Source organism: Dermacentor andersoni, chromosome 10 (assembly GCF_023375885.2).
Source record: "Dermacentor andersoni chromosome 10, qqDerAnde1_hic_scaffold, whole genome shotgun sequence".
Taxonomy (NCBI): Eukaryota; Metazoa; Arthropoda; class Arachnida; order Ixodida; family Ixodidae; genus Dermacentor; species Dermacentor andersoni.
In genome coordinates this window covers 24,521,679-24,545,186 of record NC_092823.1, presented here as the reverse complement: position 1 = coordinate 24,545,186, position 23,508 = coordinate 24,521,679, and the positions used below count along the sequence as shown (strand labels likewise).

At 45.4% G+C, this 23,508-nt stretch overlaps 1 protein-coding gene across 1 annotated transcript in view; it reads left to right on the top strand.

Annotated features, from left to right (window-relative positions):
* The first annotated feature begins 112 nt into the window (after window positions 1–112).
* The window catches only part of LOC126519259 (uncharacterized), a 59,494-nt gene continuing 36,098 nt past the window's right edge, over window positions 113–23,508 (top strand). Inside the window, exons 1-4 of the mRNA XM_050168877.3 lie at window positions 113–846; window positions 6,587–6,763; window positions 16,123–16,166; window positions 18,534–18,726. Coding sequence (XP_050024834.1) covers window positions 520–846; window positions 6,587–6,763; window positions 16,123–16,166; window positions 18,534–18,726 — 741 coding nt within the window. The 5' untranslated portion in view covers window positions 113–519. The remainder of the gene's footprint in view (window positions 847–6,586; window positions 6,764–16,122; window positions 16,167–18,533; window positions 18,727–23,508) is intronic.

Sequence of the window (23,508 nt, the reverse complement as noted above, 5' to 3'; positions counted from 1 at the left end):
TACATTTCTTAAGTTCTCCTGCATGTGAATGTTTTTTGCATTCATCATAGTGCTCTCTGTTGCAACTATTGACTTCCCGGCTGTATTTATTGCTCATGGCATAAGCTCGGGGGGCCTTGACTTGTGGCGGCCTCTGCTAACCCAAAGGGCAAACTACTGGCACATATTTTCATAACGGACCCAGCTGATGAGATCATCGCCTCATCTCGCCTGCTTTGTGCGACGCGACGGCCTTGGCTTAGCGTGGTGTCGGTGCGCCGTGTCGTTCTGTGCTTGTTGTGACCGCGACGACGCAACCATGACAACGATCGGCGAGTGCGGTTGCCGCGAGCGGCACTGACGACGCGAGGACTCGGCGGCGGCAGCCTCCGCGTCGACGGCGACGTCGGGAGCACAGACGCAGCCAAACGCATCACGTCTTTGACAGCAGCTAGGCCTAGCAGCTGTAGCACTACGGCCAGTCCACGCTCCGTACCGTCGCGGACGACGGCTAGGACGACAACGGCACGTCTTCTAGCGATGGCATCGAGTTCGCTCAGCCAGGAGGACGTCGACCACGAGCTCGAGGTGCAGTGTTCGCGTCGTTCGCGCATCCGAACGGCGCGTGCGGTGACGCGCACGGCTGCGCCGCTCGCGGTTCGGGACCTGTCGGCGCCCGACTGCGAGCTCGGGTCGCTGGCGCTCGAATGCGGAGGCGGCGACCACGACGCGTCGCCCAAGCCTCGGGCCAAGGACAAGCGATGCCCACGGCCCAACCACGCCAACAAATGCAAGGCGCAGCGAGAGCGTCGAAAGCTTCGCGAGAAGCGACGGAGCACCGGAGTGGTCCACCTGCAGTCCACCGAGGTCGGTGATCCGCATGTTCACTCTCTGATGACATCTGCACCGGGGGGAAGTGTGATCGTTGGGGAAGTAAAAAAAAAAAAAAAATGATGCCGCTGCTTCAAGCGTTCTTGAAGCGCAGCTTCAAGCGACGGCTTTAACTGTCATTCGCTTAGGGGCTACGAAACAGTGTCCCTTCCCACAGCGACACGTGATGCTTTCTGTATTACTTGTCGGCACACGGAAAGACCTTTTCTTTGACGGCTAGAGCGTTTTGAGTGTCGGATGTAAAGCGCGAGACTCGAGAACGTGACGCTCGAAGCTGCGTTAATTAGTTTAACCATAGTCATCCAAACGCGTTGTTGTCATGCCTACGTTCTGCCTCATTTAGATCGCTATGAACATGGATGACTCTTTACACTTGCCCTTTGTCATATGCTAAATAGCTGGAGCAGCTAGGAATTGCATTTGACAGTGCAGTTCTGTTATCATTCCAGAGATTCTATTCTGACTTTTGACATGGTGTTTCAGATCATAAACATGGCAAAGCAGTATGCCACAGTTCCTTAGCTTCTGCCATTTGTACACAAAGATGGCTTTGGGGTTGTCCAGACATTTCTTCATTTTGTGCAAAATTACCATCTCAAGTGGCATCTAGCACGTCAGTGTTGGAGGTTGTCTTCCCTCAGTGACAACAGCTCATTGTGTAGCAGGAGCCAATGGCCAGGAAACAGGTCCTGTTTGGCAAGTAGCTGTTTACGCTGTTTGTGTATTTATTTGCTCAGCATATCTTGAATGTCCCAGTCAGGGACACATGGGGTGGATGCATTGTGTTCACGTTAGCTGGCGTGACTTCATTTCATTAGTTTACTTTCAGAACTGTTCAGACGTTACAAAAGGGAGTGGATAACAACAAAAAAGTACACAAGTCATCAAAATACAAGCATTGAATTGTTTGTTATATGGTGATTACAAATTGCAGGCATTGGGGCATCTTGAATGGGGACAATGAAGGCTGAAAGGTGATTCCATTCCCTGCTAGTACTGGAAAGAAACTATTTGTAATACAGATTAGTTCTTGAAGCTTGAATGACTTTATGTCTATGATTGACACATGGTGACATGTAATTAGAATGAATTAAAACCAGTTGTTTAAGATTTTCATTAGCAAAATATATTTTGTGAAACAAAGAAACCAGCACAACCGAGAAAGATCTAGAAGATTTAGAGTTTATTATATGTGAACCACTAGAAGTCAAGGAGTAATTCGCTGCAATAAACCTAGCAGAGTGGTTCTGGACCGACTCCAACAAGGAAGCAAACGAGTATTTGGGTTACGAACAGATGACAGATACTCAAGTTTAGGGTGTGTTCGATCGTCATCAATGGCAGTCTTGATGCATGACAGGCAGACGATCGTAGCACTATTAGGAGGAAGCGCATTCCATTCCCTGGATGTGTGCAAAAAAAAATATCAAAAAAGGATTGCCGGAAGGTAGTGGTTCTCGGAATGTGCATAATGCAACCATACTATTAGATGCCTCATCCGAGAGATGTGTTGAGCTGGCGTTGTTAGTTGGTTGCCTGATGGTACAGGATGAAACTGTTGGAAGAGCCATCTTTTGGATCAGAATGCGCGTGCAGTTTGTGCAAAAGTCTAAAGATGCCCTGCATTTTTTTCTCCCCGCAACCTAGGCATGCAGGCTGTAATGAAATGTGGTAACTTTCGTGTGTCTCTTTTACCTATGTAATCATGCTTTGAGACTTTTACACATTGTTTAGTTGGGATAGAAGAAACTGAAACATTGTGCTGATGTGGTCCTCAGACTTTCACACTCATCTGTACATTCCTACATAGGCAATACAGACATCCATTGACAAAGGATTTGCATGTTTACATAAATTCGCCAATTTGTTAACAGAAAGGTTTAATAATATTAACATGATGACATAAAGGCCAACTGCAACAAAATTTAGGACTGCGGTAAAAGCCTAGTTTAACACTTCTATGGCAGCATGGGTTACCACTGGGTCAGAGCAGTAATTGCTGCTGTGTGGCTGGTGCAGGGCTTTCCTGAAGTGAGCAAGTGACACCTTTTTTTAGAAATCAACGGGGAAAAAAATTCTTGTTTTTTCTGGTCCAGTGCATTGTGGTGCCATCTGTCTGCACCTTGATAAAGTTCGATTGGAGCACATCTTCCGGGTCAATTGCCAGTAGGTCACGACTCGTCTAAGCACTATGACGAGTCACCTGCCAGGGGGTCACCCCGCGTAGGAATAAAGACTTCAAAAATGCTGACAGCCAGTGTTAGTGTTGATAGGTAGTGTTGATAGCCAGACAGAGGAGCCTCTGTGCAAAATTTTGCATTTGAAATGTGAGTGGAAGCATAAAAAAAGAAGCTAGCAAATGTAGTCCTTTTTAATATCAACACTTAATAAATGCACCTCTTGCTAGAAGTTACGCTTGACCTTAAAAATGCCCACAGCACACTGAAAAAAATCCAGAAGGTAACATACTGGGACTTTCGTCATACCACTAACCAACCACCAGGTGCCCGTGTCGTCTGCTTAGGTGCTGTTTCAAGGCTGCTGATAAGGAAATTATACAATTACCAGCCCTGCGGCCTTGCCAGGATTGCTTGAGTGGTATATGCCACTCACTTATAAGCAATTTAGCCAAAGTGAGAGTTTGTTGCAGCTCGCCTTTAACTGTTGCCTTGCTTTGTTAAGTATTGTCTTGTACGTACTACAGATTGGTGGCAGTTGGAACAGCATTATTGAAGTCTGTCACATAGTTTGTACGAGGATGGTTTTCAGTGCCTTTGTGTCTGAAAGAAAGAACAGAAAAAGCTGTCCCATTGTTTGACAACAGGAAAACTGTATGTGTCGTAAAGCACTGGCGAAAATCAGCCTTGCAGCTGTGCCCCTTGCCGCATGAGTCACGACCAATAGGAGCTGCTGGCAGGCCAATGACCTCACTGACTCCTGCCTTTATGCTGCCTAGCATATGTTTGTTTATTTAAAAGCCCAGTGAAGGCCTTATGTTGCTGCATAGAGAGTCCTTTAGTACACCGCAAATGAGAACAGTGTTGCTTATTGCTGATGGCAAATTGCTTTTTGAGGCAGGAAAACTGGCATTCTTCGTTGATCTTCGTTTATACTAGGCCCCCATAAAAATTTTTATGTGCTGCACAGTTCAACGCTCTGGTTCGTGCACCTGGCTGGTCACCCTTACGGGCAAAAAAAAAAAGAGCAGAGAAAAAGTTTATGTACCTGCGTAGCCAGGGAACTCTGCCTGGAATGACAATTGTTTGTTTATTTAGATATTCTTCACATCCTCCCATTTGTGGTATAATATAAGGGGGGGCATTTATATTTATTTATTACAATAATTTATATAAACATATTAAGAATTATTGCTAAATTGAGTATCTGGTTCTTTGAGAATAGTATTATGTTTGCTTATTGATGAACACTGACTGACTAAAGGCAGGGAACCTTCTGGAACTTCATCGTTCTTATTGTACCTTACCTGCACTTCCCAAAAAATGATTACAGGTTCTAACTCCTGTTTACTTCTGTGGGACTACTTCAACACAGTTTTTCACTATCGGTAAACTTTTGAATAGATGCAGTCATTGCTAAGGCTAATTTAGTAAGGTGGTTTATTGTAAGCTTGTAGTGATAATTCTTCATTAGCTATGACGATTTTGTTTATTCTGAATGTGTCGTGAATAAATTTTGGGCAGTTGTCTTCACAGGTCTTGGGATTTCCTCTTGTTCGAATAAAGTGGTACAAAATGGGATAAGTAAAGTTGTTGGTTTAGGTAGTATTTCTTTTGTAGTACCTCTCCAGTGAGGCCTCACCTAGCTTGGCACACCCAAAACAAAAGCACAGTTTCATCACGTGCATTAGCTCCGCATGAAACATAAGTCAGTCATCATAGAAGTATTGATGAAAAGAAACTATCATCTGAGCGTGGCCTATTCTTGGATAGCATTGTCAATTGTGTAACAATCTCTCAAGGTGTAGTGACAGTATGATATGTCGATGGTGCTATGTTGACCTGTAGCAGTGGAGCCAAGGATGACATTGAATAAACCAGTGAGTAATTATTTTAGATTTTTTCGGTGCAAAACTGACTAAGACCACGATGCACTGGACACAAGGTTATGCACTGATGCATCTCATTAGCACAGACAAAGGAGCCAGGGGCCTGATTTTACAGCCCTTGGGCAGAAAATTAGACAACATTAATTAGTGGAAAGCACAAGAGCAAAAGATAGGCAGGTGTAAATGAAGGAGCCACAAAAATGTTTGTCTCCTTTTTTGTTCATCTGTTCCGTTTGGGCATTCTGCCGTGAACTTGTGACGGTTGTTTACTTAATCCATCTCATTCTTCCTCATTAGCTCGTGCAAACAGACTACTTATGCTTTAGAATCCTCACTGGATTTGATGTTAAGACTACTATATTATTAGACTATTATTGTCTTATGGTGAAGACAATACATAGGAAAGATTATTCAATGGCAAACAAACAACATCATGGCACCCACTTAAAAAAAAAAAAAAGCAGGAAACTAAACAATCAATAGAATCGTTCAATGTATGAACAGTGAGAAATAGCACATGTTACATATTATCTATCACATTACAGTTGCACTTTGATATAACGAACATGAGTACAGTTATTTATTGGATATAGTGAAACAAATACATATATTTATTTCTCAACAATATCAGTGTGTAATGATTATACGCTTATAAAAAATATCGATATAACAAAGGTATTTTTGTGCCACATGCAACTTCGTTCTAATGAGGTTCAACTGTATACATTCTTGCTAGCATTATTTAGACTTATTAGAACCATAAGTGGCCATTGTACAGAAAGAATTTTGTAAAGATAAGTGCTAAAAGAAAAGGACTTGTGTGTAGTCGTTAGCAAAAGTGTGAAGACCACAGATTGGGAAAAAATTTTTTTTTTCCGTAGCTTCGACAAGGAGCCGAAAACGAAGTTCAGCTCACATCTACTTGTTTTGCCATTGCAACACACCAACAGAATTTCATGTTGCACAGCTGTGCTATCACAGACTTTTGTTTTTAGTGATAATGTGGTTTAAACTTTTCCTTCCGAGGGCATGTTTTTGGCAGCACTCTCAGCATGACCGAAAAAAAAAAAGAAGAGACTTAAGTAAAAGTAACCGTCACTGGATGGATAACTTGATGCACTGTTTGATATTATGTGCATCTTCTTTGAAATGAGGTGGTGGTGGATGCCACCAAGCTCTTTGTTATTACTGTTCTCCTGCACTTACAATTGGCCCTTAAGACCGATGGTTCATGTTAACAAACCTTTGAATCTGATAGACATTTATCGCCATAAAATCTGTTCATATTCCCTGCTTTAACGCCATGAATATTCCAGCCATGTTTTACTAATATTCATAACAGATTCAGTGACCTTTGTAATCCTTAAAGCCCAAGGCCTCGGGCAAGGTTGCTACATCCTCATTGACCTCTGCGTGAAGACAGCATGCTAACAAAATATGCCCTATGGTTTTCATGCCATTCCCACACACTACTCTTGCATAGTCGTCGTGACCAAATTTTCTTGTGTAACGCCGGGTTCTTAGACACCCTGATCGCTGTTCAAACAGTACTGCGCTGCATTGCAGAGGTTATTGTTTCGATATCGTTATTTTCTGTGTGACGTATTTCCATGCCCTTGTCAACAGTGACAGCTGTCATGACTGTTGCAGAGTACGGGTGGCAGCACAGGCGAAGATGAAGAGCTGCTGAATATGTCAGCCGAGACGCGCCGCAACACCACCCTCAACGAGGCTCTGCACCAGCAGGACGGGGCGTCCCATGCCATCTCCTCTTCGGCAGTGCCGTCAGGTGGAGCCACCATGACAGGGACAGCAGCCTTCCAAGAGGTACGCCCTCTGGGGACAAGGTTTCTGTTGTGAAACACGATGCTGGCTTCTGCTCGGTTCTTAGCAGTGCTTGGAAAGTTTTGGAGACACCTTGAGCATCGAAACATGATATTTAAGGCCTTGAAAACCTTCAAATTTCCCTATTTTTTTATTACGGATTCATTGTGAACAGCTTTCATCTTCACAAAATCAGCACTTCGATTGATATCTTCTGCTGTCTTTTGCCATAAATTATTTTCACTTGATCTTGAGTTGCAGAGGCAAGGCCACAGAAATAGCCCATGCTTGAAGCCGAATGTTTCTTGCAACAAGTATGCTTTTGTTATCTTTCATGCAAAGCGTTTTTGCTGCACCGTTTGGAAAAGAAATAAAAAAAGTGCCATCAGTAAAGTGTTTTGGTAGAGTCATGTTCGCGCAAGAGAGGTTGCCAGAGACTCTAAATATTCTTCACGATTCTCAATATTAATTTGATGCTCCAAGCACGACTCGCTAGAGCTTTCCTGGTCTAATTGTTTATCTGAAATTAATAAAGCATTTAAAGAAACAAACACCTCGGTTCTAGCATTGCAAAGGCGGTTGTTGTTTCTGCAGCCACCTCTTTCCGTGCTGTCATTCTTAAAATTCTAGGGAGCCATACGTCTGCTTCATTACTGCCAACTGCACCCTCAAAGCATAATTTTTCTGGAAGTGTGGTACCCATAGAGTTTCTAAATAAATACCCTAGAGGGAAATGTGCCGCTAGTGTCTACGGGGGCTCTCATGAGCGTTGCCTCAACCTACATGGGAATGATGGCAAGTACAGGCTTCGGATTGACTTCGGTCTTAAGACTAGTGGTGTTTGCTTGTGGTGCAGTAAACAAAGCTGTACTCAGATATCGCGTAAAATCTAATTTTATTTCTGCAGTATGCTATATAATGTACAACATGCTGCATAAACTTTGTATGACTTTGAGATGGAAGTATGGTTTGCTATGGTTTGTCACCAGGACGCACCAGGGTATGCATACTTGTGCGATTCTGTTCCCGATTTAACGCCAAAGAATAATTATTTATTCATTTTTGCAACAGCAAAACAACCATGCATGTGCTTATATAAAAATACTCGACAAGTATTTCTGGAAATAAAAATGTGGTATTGTGACAAAGCGTTGCGCCCTTGAGCGGAATGCTACAAGTGTCGTCTGCTACGACGCCTGATCGCCGCAAACACGAGACTTTTCTTGCAGACGACAGGCACTTGCGAACTCTCTCACTCTTTCGAAAGGCTGCGTCGGCGGTTACGATTGCTGAACGTCTTCAAGTAATATTAAGCACATCTGATGCAGTGCTAGCTAGGACGCTAGTGGCCTCCTACGAGTATTTCGTCGTCATATTTTATATCGACGTACCGCTTCCGAAGCGTTATGGTGTGGCTTTGCACTTACCCATTTTGCGACACTAGACTACAGCCAGGAAGCAGCAACCTTTCCTACCACAAGTAAGTTTGTGTTCTCAAAGTCCTAAAACACACATTTTAATGAGCACATAAACGAGCAATGCATAATGAAGCTCTCAATAAAATTTTATTGTCAAGCCACTAGAAGTACAACTGTATATGTCTTGTATCAGTAGTGCCTTCTTTGTCCTATTCTGAAGTTTCATAAAGCATGTAACGCTACAGTGCCAACCTAACACACTTAACAAACCAAGGTCCAAACGCTCAGAACATGTTCTTTCAATGTTTACGATGCTGTCACTTTCTCGTCAGGGCTTCGACGCCACACCATGACAAAAGCATAGTCCCAGTCGCTGGCCCAGCGCACTCTCGCCACTCCGAGCAACATAACAAAGGCAGAGAGCTTTGCGTTGCACTGTCCCACTGCAGGTTATAGCAATTGCGCTTGGAGCGAAACCAAAACTGTCAAAAAAATACTTTGACTAGTTCGCCAGTCAATAGAATGCCAATCCGAAGCCTGTACTTCCCATCATTCCCGTGATGGTTGAACGATCGCAGCGCCAGATTTGCCTCTAGGTATACTAATATGAAACTCTATGGTGGTTCCATTCAATAGTGCAGCATTAACACCGAAATGACTTTCGGTGGCATTCTGTACACAAAAGGAAATCCCTGGACGAGTGAGACGTGAAACTTGTCACTGGCACATTTTCGAGGGAATACCTAGATTAGTGAGACATGTTCATGGCATTGAAAGGGTTAAACGAGCACGGACGTGACATCTTAAACTTGTCATTTTTTCCATGCTCTAATCGTAGAATCAAAGCCTCTAAACACTAGAAGAAATACTGGCAAGCATCAGAGCCCCTTAAATCATTTACTACAGTCAAACCTAGTTATATTGAACTTTCAAAATACCGTAAAAACCCGCGTATAATACGAACCCGAATATAATACGAGGTGAAATTTCTGGGACGAGAAATGGAAAAAAAAAGGTTTACCCGCGTATAATACGAGTGAGAGAAACTCGGGGAAAACATTTATTGAAATCGGACTCAGCACTTCATTCACTGTCGTCCTCCGCTGCGCTTTCATCGGACAATTCCTTGTCTGACATATCCTCCCAGAGGTACTCGTCCTCGGTGCCATCGAGCGCGTTCGAGATCCCGCACTTCTTGAAAGCGCGACGCACAAGGTCTTCTGGGATGCTCGCCCATGCGTCCACGATCCACTTGCACAGCGTGGCTGGCGATGCCCGCTTCAGCCGCCCAGTTGGCGTCACTGCAGGTTCACCTGACCGCATCCACTCTGCGTAGCACCGCTTCACCGCGTCCTTGAAAGGCTTGTTGACGCAAACATCTAGAGGCTGCAGCTGAGACGTCATCCCACCAGGGATAACGACGAGTTCAGTATTACAATCACGCAACAGCTTCTTCACCGAGTCGGCCAAATGGCCACGAAACGCGTCCAGCACGAGGATGGACGGGAACGACAACAGTGCACCGGGCCGCCTACACCAAACGGACTTTATCCAGTCGAGCACAAGACTCTCATTCATCCACCCTTTCTCATGGCATTTAACGATGACATTTTTCGGCAGCTCACCTTTCGGCATTGTCTTGCGCTTGAAGACAACATAGGGCGGGAGCTTGCGGCCGTCTGCCGTGCATGACAACATGACGGTAACACGCGTCTTCTCGTTCCCAGTGGACCGGACACAAACTTGTTTCGAGCCCTTTTCGTGCACGGTGAGGGGCGATGGCATGTCCAGATAAACTGGTGTTTGGTCAGCATTGCCGATTTGCCCTAGCTGAAAGTTCTTCAACTTGCGCAACGAAATAACGCGGCGCTGGAAAGCCACTAGTAACTCTTCAAACGATTCCGGCAGCTTTTGTGAAATTGAAGTTCTCCGGCGCAATGAAAATCCTGCACGGCACATATACCGATAAACCCAATGCTTGCTTGCTTTGAAGGTGGAGTTCGTTAGGCCTTTTTCTCTCTCAAGCTCCCTGGCTTTTGCCTGCATGAGCTCCACGCTCACAGCAAGATGCGCGGCTCGCTGTTCTCGGACGAATTCCGTCAGTTTGAGTTCAATTTCAGGGAATGCCCCATTCTTCGGGCCGCGAAAGCTTCTTCGCTTTCCGCTGCACTCGAAAAGTGCTTCTTTTTGCCGTCGCCATCCGCGGATACTTCCCTCGGTGACGCCAAACTGCCTCCCGGCCGCACTGTTGCCGATTTCCTCTGCCGCTAAAATCACATTTCGCTTGAAAGCTGCCGAGTACTGCTTCCGTGCCCCCGACATCGTGCTCCTTCACTAAAAACGATGCACTTTGCGAAGCGCGGTTAACACGTGAACTGCCAAGGTCCGCACTCAACAAAGAAAGAAACGATGCCCTAGCCACGCTGCAATAGCGAAGGCAAGCCGTAGCCAGGCAGCAATAACAAAGCCAAGTCGTAGCCATGCAGATATTACGAAGCCAAGCCGTAGCCACAGAGCAATAACGAAACCAAAACTTCGAGCCGAACTTTGAAATTTTTGTCCGGATCCGCATATAGTACGAGGCGGAAATTTGGGACGCTAATAACAGGAAAAAAACCTCGTACTATACGCGGGTTTTTACGGTAATGCCTATGCGTTTGATATCAGGCATAATTTGATATAGATGTTCTAATGAATCAGACGACATAGAAGCAGATGCCATTTGTAACAGCACTTTATTGAAGACATGAACTTACTTTGGTCTTGCTGGGGCATGAAATAGTCCCGAATATTCTTTAGCTTCAACGTCTTCGCTGCCAGAGAGAGGACGCACTATTCCACATAGCAGCAGAGGCCACAGCATTGTCGCAGAAATGCCAAACCATGGCGAGTGCTCACAACATGTTAGAGCAGGCAGGCACAGGATCCGAGTCTGTGTCATTGTTCCCTTCACTTATATTGGTAGCGTCAACGCATCTGCACCATAGTAGTTAAATGTACAGTAAAACCCTATTAATTCGGATCTCATGGGAACAGAAAAAATGTCCGAATTAAGGAGGTGACATAAAAAAGAGCGCCTTGAACATCAACACACCTTTACTTCTTGAAATAACTGGTTACTGTTGCTCGTTTCGTGCGAGAAATTAGTGCAGAAAGCACCATTTTTCAGAGTTGCTTTAGGTGGTGCAGTCTGCGCAGACCGCCGGGACAAACGGCAAAGATGTTCTCCAAAACATTATGTGTGTCATTGGACTCTTTAGCAGTGTGACGCGGCACTTCACACACATCCACGATGGGTGCATTTTCATGATCAGAGTCGGGGTCTTCATCACCGAGTACATCGTCAAGTATTTCATTGTCATTGAGGCGACCAGCATTGGCAGTGTCACTGTTGAACTGGATCTATTCGTTCAGTGGGACGTCCGGAGGCAAGAGTCTTGTCGAAGCAACGGTCATCTTCCTTGCCGTTTTTCTAAACATCCACATCCACGGCTTCCAAGGCATCAGTGTCACGGACAAAGCCGCTGTGTTGGAAGCAGTTCGCTATTACTGTGGACAGCGTCTTTCACCACACGCGCCACCATGTACAGTGAAACCCCGTTCATACGTTTTTCACCGTACCGAGGAAAAAAAACGTAACCGCTGGGAACACGCAACAGTGAGGAAAGCTCCGAAAATGAATGAAAAAGTGCAGCTTCAACTACAGACTATTTATTTCCACAAAAAAGTCTAGAATGGTGGTTTGCCGTTTCTTTCGTTCGCTAGAAATCACCACACGTTTCTCAATAGCCTGGAAGGCCGCATTGCTGTCAGCGTCGCTGTGAGGTGCGACATACCTGCGGAGGAGGTCCAGAGCCGCGAGGGCTTCTCCAAAGCTAGGATTTGGCAACTCCCCGGCATCATGCGGCTCGTGCTCCTCGTTTTCACCGTGCCACGGCAATGGCAACGGACGAAGGAATATCCGCAGGAAATGTTGCCCTCTTTGGCGTAATCATGCTAACGTGCTAACGATTGTTTAGTATTGCTGCGGAGCGCGCGCGTCCGAGCAGCCCGGTTGCCCGCAGCGCGTCGTGGTTTTGCGAGAAATGTAAACAAGAGAGGAGAGCTGGCCCGATAGGCGGAGCAACGCCAACTTCATAAAGAGTGACGTCAGGGCCTCTCCCGAGTTTCCTCAGTGAGTCGACCCGTCCAACAAACCATGCGGTGACCGTAATCGCAGTGATGATAGTGAGATCATTTTTCACGAATGGCCACCTAGTGGCGGCCTCTCAAACTGGCGTGCGGCTTTTTGCAGCCAGTTCCATAGCCAAGCCCGGCCAAGCCCGGTAAAAACTCGTCAAAAGCCAAAATGGCGGTTGGAGCGCGTTGCCTACTTTAGCCCAGGCGGGTTCGGGTTGCGACGCATCATGCGGGAACGTTTTCACAGCTACTATGTAACAGCGAGGTTCCTTATACATTGGATCCTATGGAAGCTATGCCGGGACCGGATGAAAACGACGTAGCAGCCGGGAAAACGTAGCAGTGAGGAACGTAACAGCAGGGTTCTACTGTACACTGAACTTGGGAGTTACATTGTATTTTTTCCCTGCCTATACAGAGCAACATGCACTCAAGTTCTTGTTTCCTATGTTGGCTCTTAATCATCATCATCATCAGCCTATTTTATGTCCACTGCAGGACAAAGGCCTCTCCTTGCAATCTCCAAGTGCCCCTTTCGTGCGCCAACCGATTCCAACTAGCGCCTTTGAATTTGTTCATTTCATCACCCTACCTAGTCTTCTGCCGTCCTCTACTGCACTTCCCTTCTCTTGGCGCCCATTCTGTAACCCTAATGCTGAACTGAACGATGGTGAAATAATTGAGCAAGTTCTCCCCCATCAAAAAACAATTCTAACTCTGATCATGATGATCTGCGACGTGCTCTGGGGCCTTCACATGCAGGCCTGACTCGAGCCTTTGCACTCGTTGCATCGACATACAGTGATGGCACAAAACTCGCAGAAATAAAGGCATACTTGGTTGTACGTAAGTGGAAGTGTGTGCAGCAACGAATCGGCCCCTTCTTCCTTGCGCAAGGGCCTTAAAACACAAATAAAATGTTTTTTTTTTACATTCGATAGTTCGGACTTATTTACGTTCCCCGTAGAGTCTGAATTATTGGTCATCGATTGCATAAATAGGGTAGCTAGGATAGAACAATAACTACCATGCTGGTAACCATAGTGATGCTGAGGTGGAGTCCAACGTCAAAAACAATCGCAAAGCCAGAAGTACGTCATAGCTACCATGTCTTCAGACACACACAGGTTTCGGTCTAGAATAGTAATAAATGAACATGGTGGCTTTAACATACCGTATTGACATGATTGTAGGTCAACCCATTTTTTTTTTTTTCAGATTTGACGATCCATTGTTGAGGGCCGACTTAGAATCAAAACGAACCGTGAACTGCTAGTAACGGCAAGAGAAACGAGAAATCGGGGACGCTACGGCGTGGTTACAACTTTGTACCTACATTTCCATCGTTACGGTAGAAGCGTAGCGCATTAATTTACCATATTGTATGCATTTTGATGTCAATACAGGCGATGCCCACTTTGAAAGTTGGCGCTCCCAATCTGTGCCCATTGGCCAACGCACCTAGAGCGACAAACCTCCCACCAAGTTCGGAAATGTATTGAACAATGTGATACGATCATGGCTACGTTAGCGCCGTGAATTGAATCAAGAAATTCGCTAATGCTCGTTATTATTAGACCAACAGAACACTCCTTGAATGCGAGTACTCACGAGGTAAAGGAAATCACGTGTGGCCGCTTTCATCAGCCGCATGTAGTTTGTTTTGGTATCCCGCAGTGCGACGGTGACCGCTTCCGGTTGCTTGGATGGCCGTCATCTCGCAGTGAATGTGTTCTTCTTGCGAATAAAGTTTCTCGCTCAACTCACGGCGTATGGTTATTTCACGAGCTTGTACAGAAGCTTTTTTTTTTTTAAGAAATATTTACTGCGCGCACCGCAAGCGCAAGGCTCTTGTGGGAGCATCGATCATTGATGGAAAAGTCACCGTTTAGGGGGTATTGGTAGTTGACGGAAGAGCTTCTCTTTGAGATACGATTTTTCAACGGCCACGTGATTGTCACTTCTGTGCTTCTGTTGTGCTGAATTGTCATGCCTGTCATGAGTGCCCCAAAGAACTGTCAGCGCTTGTTCACAGCAGCATTCAAAAGGGCTGCCATCCTCCATGCCGAGGAAACTAACAACTGCGCTGCAGGACACAAGTTTGGAGTGAGTGAACGTGTGGTGCGGCAGTGGCGGCTTCAGCGCGAGGGAATTTTCTCATGCGACTCCAAGCGCCGTGATTTTCGCGGACCTAAGTCGGGACGCTTTCCGGAGCTGGAGACGAAGCTTGCGGCGTACATGACTCATCTGCACGATCGATCACTCTTGGTCACATGCGAAATGATCACGCAACAAGCCTGTGTCTTCGCTTCGGAAGCAGGGATACTGAGGACTCAATTCAAAGGTAGCAGTGCCTGGACCTCTTAATTTATGAAGAGGGCTGGCTTCGCTCTATGTAGACACACCAGCGTGTGCCAGAAGTTGGCGGCTGTATACGAGGATAAGGTCCTCGCCTTCTATAGGCACATCCTGAAGCTTTGCGACTCCCGACGGTATTTGCTCAGCCAGGTCTGCAATGCCGACCAGACTCCCGTATACTTCGATATGACCAGTAACACAACAGTGAGTGTTAAGGGAGCACGCGATGTAAACCTACTAACAACGAGCAACGAAAAGCTGCGTTTTACGGTCATGTTGTCATGCTTGGTGGATGGCACCAAGCTTCGCCTGTAGATCTTGTTTAAGAGGAAGACGATGCCTAAAGAAGTACTTCCCAAAGTAGTTGTGGTACGGGCGAATGCAAAGGGATTTATGACGGATGATATGGTAGTGGAGTGGTACCGTCTAGTGTGGCTTCTGCGGCCGGGGGCATCCCTCAAGAGAGACATCCCCAATGGGTTAGTGTTGGACTCTTTCCGGGGCTACCTCACCGACAAGGTGAAAGCGTTGCTTCACAAGGAGCGCACCGACATGCTTGTAATCCCTGGTGGCTTGACGGGGCAGCTTCAGCGTCTCAACGTGGGGGTCAACAAGCCTTTTAAGGACCTGCTGCGCCGCGAATACAATTGGATATTCATAGGTAACCCCGACCTTACCCCAAGCGGGCGTGTGAGAAGGGCCTCCTTGGCTACTGTGCACGGTTGGGTCCTCTCTGCGTGGGCGGCGGTACCACGCGATGGTGTGGTGCGGTCGTTTGCCAAATGTGGACTCACACTTGATGACGATGTGCTGTGGGACCGCAGCAGCTATGACGGCAGCAGCACCAGTGAGGACGACTCAAGTGACGATGAGTAGTCATCAACCGCGTCAATAAATTTCTCTTGTGTGAAATGTGCTCGAATTTTTTTTTTTTTAGGTATGTGATTTTGGGGGGTCGACCTACATTCGAGTCGACGCAATACGGTATTTCCAGCCATTTGGCACTTTCAGCACTAGCAAGTATGGCCTCTGAGATTGGCGCTTGCTGGTGGTGCAATTTGGACACCCGCTAGTGCCACCCGATCTTATATACCTCACGTGCCTCTGAGCTCAGCGAACGGATGAAATTAACCGAAGTATGACCAAATGAGTTCGAATTTACGAGAGTTTCGTGCCATAGGTTTATGACCATATTTTACAAGACCAGACAGCGGGTGCAAATTTCCAAATTAACTGGGGCCGACTTAGTGATGCTTTACTGTATTAGTAAGAAAATTAGACCATTGGCCAGCTCTGCAGCTTTGCTGAAATTACATCAATAGTACTTAAATAGCCCCCACAACATTACTACAAAGTGAGATCTTGCAGTTGGCCATGTACTGTTCTCATGGAATGTGTTTTTTGCAGTCGAGGCCATTTGGCAGACCATGCAAGTGCCGGAACACCAAGAGGTGAGTACTATACCTTATCAAGCACACGTACCATTTATGACCGGCTCATTCATTTATCCCTTTTCATGTGGGACATGAGCTTGATGAGCCGAACTTATGAAGTGTTTCCTTTCCGGAAACACAGAAGACTACCCACTCGGCCTTTAAATATCCTGAACCACCTCCTGGGCTTGGTTAAAAAGCAGTTCGCAGTTAGCATGTACTGCTGTGAACACCTCAGCCAAATTTTGCAGTCATGCCCGCATAATGCAAGCAGAGTGCGAAGTGACCTTTCTCACAAATGCTCTCTTTTCAACGGAAGCCTTCTCCTTGCCCTTTTCTGGACGCTTTCTTTCGTAATAAACTCGAACCTCATTATAACAAAGTTGAAGGGGCAGCCGAAATTACCCCAGGGTAGTGGAACCGTTGATCAAATAAATTATAAAATGAAACATTCACTGAGTCATCTTGTATAGCCAGCTCATTTAGAAATTAGTATTTCAATGAAGCGTACAGTAATAGCCCGATAGCCTCTTCCTATCCGCTTAGCCGTTTTCCCATCTCGGCCTATCAGGTCTGTTTTGCTGTATTGAATCAAAAAACACTAGCCCAAGTCTAGATAATCTCTCTGCCTATCGCTTAAAGGTCATTGCCCTTTTTATTGAGGAAACCCTGAGCAGCATAATTAATCTCATATTTAAATGTGGTATCTTAGCTTGCTTAAGAAGTCGAAATTCCTGTCTACGAAAAAGGTTATAATCTCGGGTGCTTATCACCCTATCTCTGTTTTGTCCTCCGTTAGTAAACTTTTTGAGAAATTATTTCTGAGACTTATACAGATCTACCTAAAAAAATTTAAATTGTTCAAACCTTGCCAATTCGGTTTCCGTCCTGGCAGTTCGACCAGCTTAGCTTTTATAGCATTAACCGATTACATAAGGTTTTCTGTTGATTGCGGTAAGTTGGTTGGCTGAGTATTTTTAGATTTTACGAATGCTTTTGACACTGTTAATCATACCATTTTATTTGCCAAACTGGAATCTTTAGGTATAATAGGCCCAGCTTGAACTTTTTAAAAACATTACTTAATTGACCGTGAGCAAAAAGTCTGTGTAAGGGGTGCTAATTCCGAGTAAAGTTACTAGTCAAAAGGTGCCACAGGGCTTAGTACTTGGACCCTTGTTGTGTGGCATTTATATTAATGACTTACCTGATTTCCTTAATCTTTCTAATACTATTCTATAAGCTGATGATACCACGATTTCCGCATCGGATAAGTTTTTAACAACCTTACTCGGTAAATTGAACAATGAACTACTAAAAGTTCTAGAATGGTGTCTGTTAAATCATTGAATTTTAAACCCTGTCAAAACTCAGTTCATATACCCCAAGTAAGCCTCAATAGTCAGCTTATTCCTGCAGCAGACTGTGTGTCATTTCTTAGCATAAAATTAGATCCTAACTTGAAGTTTGCTAATCATATTGCATTTGTTAAACAAAAAACTGGTTTCGGCACTAGAGCACTTATTAAATCACGAGCATCTTTTGTTTTTAAAAACAAATTATTGTCTTTATACTTTGCGTTCATGTATAGTCATATCACCCATGTATTGCTTCACAGGGAGACACATATAAGTGTCGCCTCTAAATCTATTCAACACATACAGAACCAGGCTATTTGCATAATCACCAACAATTCCTTTTACTCAATGCTCTCCCACTACTCCAGGCTAACTTTATTTTACCTGTGTCTGGCTTGTTTAACTATCATTTAGTTATTCTCTTGTTTAAATTACTTAACAAACAGTTTGCTTACAAATGTGTAGACTGAAGATTACTCACTAATAGCAACTGCACTAGGTTTGGGCATAATTTCATGAAGTGCGTGGTGCTTTAGTAATTGCGCTGCCACGGCAGGCATCCTCCCATCTGATTTATTAAGTATTTGTGTCTATGTACAAGATTGGCACTGGATGTGTTGGCCAGTGACGAAGCAGCAGATGCGCAAAATCTTTTTAATTGCTGCAGGCATCGCCACAGTACGCTTTTATTGGCTGAAGACTGGAACTATCTGGAAGTTGGAGTGTTTCAGAGAACCCACACTCTCTAAAACTCGTGACTTGATGTGTATGTATAGAAGCGGAACTTGTAAATTATGTAAGAAATTACTTTTAATTTCATTATTATGACTGGTAATGTGGACAGCTGTAATTATGAGCAAGTTTTGCGGTCACCAACCTTCATCAATGCATTTGCGCATCATTAATGAGATAACCTGCGGTCTGCACAGTGGATGGAAATGTGCCGTGTCTGTAGAAAGTCCGTGCATATTTTCGTCTGTTAAATGTGGACAGTGTGCTCAGTTCTAGCATCACACATGCCTTCCAGCCCCTCCGACCGGGATGCCGACGACGAGGACAACCAGGAGTACGACAGTGCTGTGAACCAGTCGGACGGGGGAAACCTGAGCTCTCAGGGGACGGCGCTGGCCCCGCTGCCGTCTTCCTCCTTAGCTCGAGGGGTGGCCGACTGGGAGGATTCCACGGGGGGGAACCAGGAGGCCCTGCAAAGGGCGCTCGGGGTGCGCATCCTTTCTTTCTACGCTTCTTACTCTCTTACCTATGTGTTGGTTGTTGAGTATACATTATCACAACACTGGAGTCCAGCACTGCTTATAATGTCACTGCCACCCCAGTAGCGTACCTCAGCAATTCCCGAGCTGAATGTTTATCGTACACAATCTGTTTGCTGAACTAGCTTGCAAGTTTGTAAATATTTAAGGCATAATTCTGCCGCACAGTAATAATTGTCAATATTGTGTGTGTTTCCTCTGTTCAACTATGTGAGGTCACCAGCGACTGAACAGTAAAAAAGAAAGCACCCTTTTTGGAACCTAGCGCCATCTATCATTGTTTTGGAGGTGCTGCAACCTTCTGTGACTTTCAGAAAAAAAAAATTTATTGTGCCGTCAGCCTTCGACATCTGCCAAATCAGATGTTTTTTTTTTTTTTTTTTATTCTATGATAGGCTGCCACTGTGGTGGTTTGAGACTACTGCCACGTGCTCACGCCCATGTTTGTACACTTTGTGATTGGAGTTGTCGCATGTTTCATTTCGAATTGCAGGCGTACAGAAAACAGATTTGTTCTTCTTTACTTACCAGTCAAAAGCATTACCGCGAGATGCTTGCCTGCATGGCTCATGGGCAACTCATACTTACGTATTCCAAGACAAAGCCAAAAGCCAAGTCAGTTTAGTGCACTGTCTTGGCCAGTGAAAGAAACTCGCAACCCTAGCACCAACCCTCAACAACGAGGTACACAAGGTGAGGGCACTGCGCAACACGATACACTGAAACCTTGAAGAGACCACAGATATTGTCTCCACAGTGCGGTCCAAGAAAGAGCATTGCTCGGAGATCCTGAAGCTGGGCCTGTGCCAACCAAGAGAATGTCTGTGTAAAGGTTCATGCAGTATTTATTTACTTCGCACAACAAAACGTGTTATTTTCGTTTGATGCCGCCGCGGCCTAGCAGCGACGACAGCGGCCTCAAACTTGCTGAAGCTGTGAGCCAGCTTTTCATCCAGTCCTCTCTTCTCGGCAAACACTCGCATGGCCGACTCCACGTTGGCATTGCATATTCTCCGTGCACAGGCATGGTAGCGCTGCAGAAGTTGCGGGACACCTTTTCATTGCGGGGTGCTGTTCTTGTCGCGACGATTGCGTTCACGAGGCTGACATAACGTGCAGGTTCTGCCACTGTCGGGCCTGGATCGCCCATGCTGTCGCTTTCCATGTCATCCTTATCACTGTCGCTAGGCGACAGTTTGGCAACAACAGTGGCAACGATGTCGAAAAGTCGAACCTCGTAGCCAACATCTGTTCGCGGTCGCAGCAGCGCTGCCGAGCAACTTCTTCGCATTCCAAATACCGTATTTACTCGCATAATGATAGCACTTTTTTGTCAGAAAAAATTTACGCAAATTCAGGGGTGCGATCATTACGCGGGTTAAATTTCCCGCGAAAAAAAAAATTTTTTTTTCGTCCCCCGTTTGCTGCGGGATGCGGGTGCGGGACACCAAAACAAAAATGGCGGCCGGCTGAGCAAGCCGAACGCGCCGAACGCGATTTTTTTTTTTCTTCTCGTGAGTACATTACATGCATTGAAACAGTTTTTTCCATATCAGTAATGAATAATATCGTTAATATTGGGAAGTTTGCGGCAATAACGTAGCCATGTCCACTTTGAGGGGGCAGAAACAGATGGGCGCGCTTAGCTGCCAGTGATATAGAAACACATGGCGGGCATGCTGCGGAAACTGCGGCATCTGTCTTCACTACTATCCTAATACCGCACGTTTGCGCTAAGGGTGGGTGAATATCTTAGCTGTGTTACAAGCGTTGGCGTATGAATAAGGTACACTTTTAACGTATCAGTGTAAACGTGGCTACTATCGTTGCCGCTTGCGATTTGTTGCTTGCCCACGAGTGCAGATGAGAAGAATCGAAAGGCGCCTTTTTGTTGTTGTTGACCACAACCATTATAAAGCCTACACATAATAAAGGAAAGTTTGGTTGTACCTCTTTTTGTCATGGAAGTGCGGAAAGTGATGAAAGTAATGAAATGAGGCATCTACTTAAGAGTGTTTGGTGCGTGCAGACCGCTTGATTCGTCTTGAATAGTCGTTCGCGTAGCCTTCAACAGATGGTAAGCGCGATCATTATTAGCTAGACTTGGCACACGACATATCGCTGCGGCAAGTTCGGGGTGCGATCATTACGCGGGAAATAAAAGAAATAGAATTTTGACGACAAAATTCTGGGGTGTGATCATTACGCGAGTGCGATCATTATGCGAGTAAATACGGTACCACACGTCGTAGTCAACAGTAGACCCACGTCGCGTGCCAGCGTTGACTTTTCGTGTCACGTTCGATAGCACGAACAATGACTGATTTTTCTTCTATGCTGAGCACTTGGCATCTTTTTTATCCGAGTTTTGGCATGACGCAAGTTGTCGCTTGCACGACGCCACAACGCTCTCTTGCACGGCGCCGAAATGATGTAGATGAGCCTTCACGCGCACACGCACAGGGCGCTTGGAGGCCATTGTGCTTATCTCTGAGGCTTGTTGTTCTGCCGGGCCGCCCGATCGAGACAACGCACCGCCATGTCTGCGCAATGAAAAGTGGAAACACTATGTGTTAACCCATACATACGCAATAAGCTGGTACAGTTTATGCGGATACAGAACGCATTGTTCAATGGCCGCTGAGTCGGGGATTTCACTTTACGACTTTTAAAATGAAACTACTGTTTAAGCGGGTATGGTTTAACGAGGTTTTACTGTACTGAAATATTTTTACATTGAAGCTATAAGCAGTAAGCAGGGGATTTCTGAAAAGTTCGTTAATGTGGTATTGTAACGAGGTTTCACTGTACATACGCACGCATGTATGACTACAAGAAGCAGCCGCTGTGTCTTGTGTACGTGGCATCCTTTCATGTAACCTTTCTCAAGTGGTTGTACCTCACCAATGTGAACGATGACTGCGTTGAAACGTCAGAACGGTGCCACTGACTGAACCCTGTGAGACGGGGGTAGTCTTGCTGAACAAGTGTGAACCAAACACATGCATCAACCAGATTATCGACAGTGACAAACCCACTCACAGTGTCCATCTCCTCATTGAATCTCCATAGTCTATGCACTCACGCTTCCGGCACAGAAGCTGATCATGTCATCTCCAAAACAAATGTTCTGGCACTGTCAAAGGCATGAGTTCGGGTCTGCCACCAGCTGCCATCCTGCTGTTAACAGCGCAAAATGTAGACGAGAGACGAGACGAGAAGAAGATGACACCACAAGCGCAACAGCGCTTGTGGTGTCGCGCACAGGTCCAGTCTGAAAGTGCAACAGCGCTTGTGATGTCGTCTTCTTGTCTCGTCTCTCATCTACATTTTGCGCTGTTAACAGCAGGATGGAAAACCAACAAGCCCAAGCTGCTATTCTAGCGAAATACCAGCTGCCAGTTTCCGGCACTTGCACTAGGTGTGCTGGCATAGAAATTTACAACAATGATACTGCCATGCATCTTGCAGTTGACCAGGCTAAGTTGTCTCTATGACACAGAGGCTGAGCGCATCCTTTCAGATCGTGTAGCGATGTGCGCGTAACTTGGGGACAGGCCGCTGGTCAAATCTGTCTCGGCAGCACAAAAGCAACTACAGTAAAACCTCGTTAAACCATACCCACTTAAGGGGGGACGTAGCTTTGAAAATCAACTGCCTTATTTCTTCATGGATATTAATGAAAATTGGCACAAATGTTTAGAATGTCTCCCTGACGCTTCCACAAAAGTTTCAGAGCGATATCTTGAGAACATTTTATTTTATTTTATTGAGCAGAATTTTTCTCCCTCTTACTTTCTGGAGAGCATGCGGAACTTAAAAAACGTGATAGAAGGCTTGTTAAGTATTGACTGCATAGCTAAATGCGTGCTGAAGGTCGTGACAATCTTGCTTTTTTTTTCGCAACACAAATTTTTTGGAGTGCCATATTTTATATTACCTTCACATCAAGCACACTTTCATGGTAGACGAATAGCCATATCGTAAACTTACAAAGGGCCAAGATAAGAAAGCGAGAATGTCGCAACCTGCATTGCAGCCCAAGGAATGTGACAAAAAAGACGGAGTCAAAATATGTTAAACGGTAACAAAGAAATCAGCTCCAGAAACTGAGCAGAAAGGCAGAAAAAGAGTTTTCAGGAAACGGCTCTCAAAGTTTGACCTTCTCTTCAGTTCTCTAAAAGGCACCAAATTTGTTGTCTTTGGGGTGTTTTGTGATGTGGGGCTTCTTGTACATGTGGCCTCTGGTCTGGTGTACTCCTTCCCCCCTTTTTTCTTTTTGTAGGGCATTCTTTGCTGCTGCTGCTCTACAAAGAGCATGGTGCCTAGGTTTCAAACTAAGTGACGTGCAGAACTCTGTGTGGGCATGAATATAGTTCCAGTGTACATTCAGGCAGCCTGTACCCGCAGGCTGCCCGATTGATAGCAATCTCCAGTACAATCAGTGAGACTTTTTTTTTGGTAGAATTTATCATGTTACTGAATGAAGGCTCTGAGTGTCGGCAGCCTCCCAAGTCATCTTTAGTTGACAATGGTTGTAGAACTTAGGGTCATAGAGCCAGTGATAGATATGCAGCTGCTAGGTGCTTTCCAGAATTTTACTTTTTGTATGATGCCTCGATCACTTCTGCAGCCAGATGTCTGTGCCAGCCCAAGGGGCCTAGTGAACAGAGCTCATGATGAGGTTCCTTTTATGAAGGGGTGGTATCACAGATATTGCTACGAGCTATC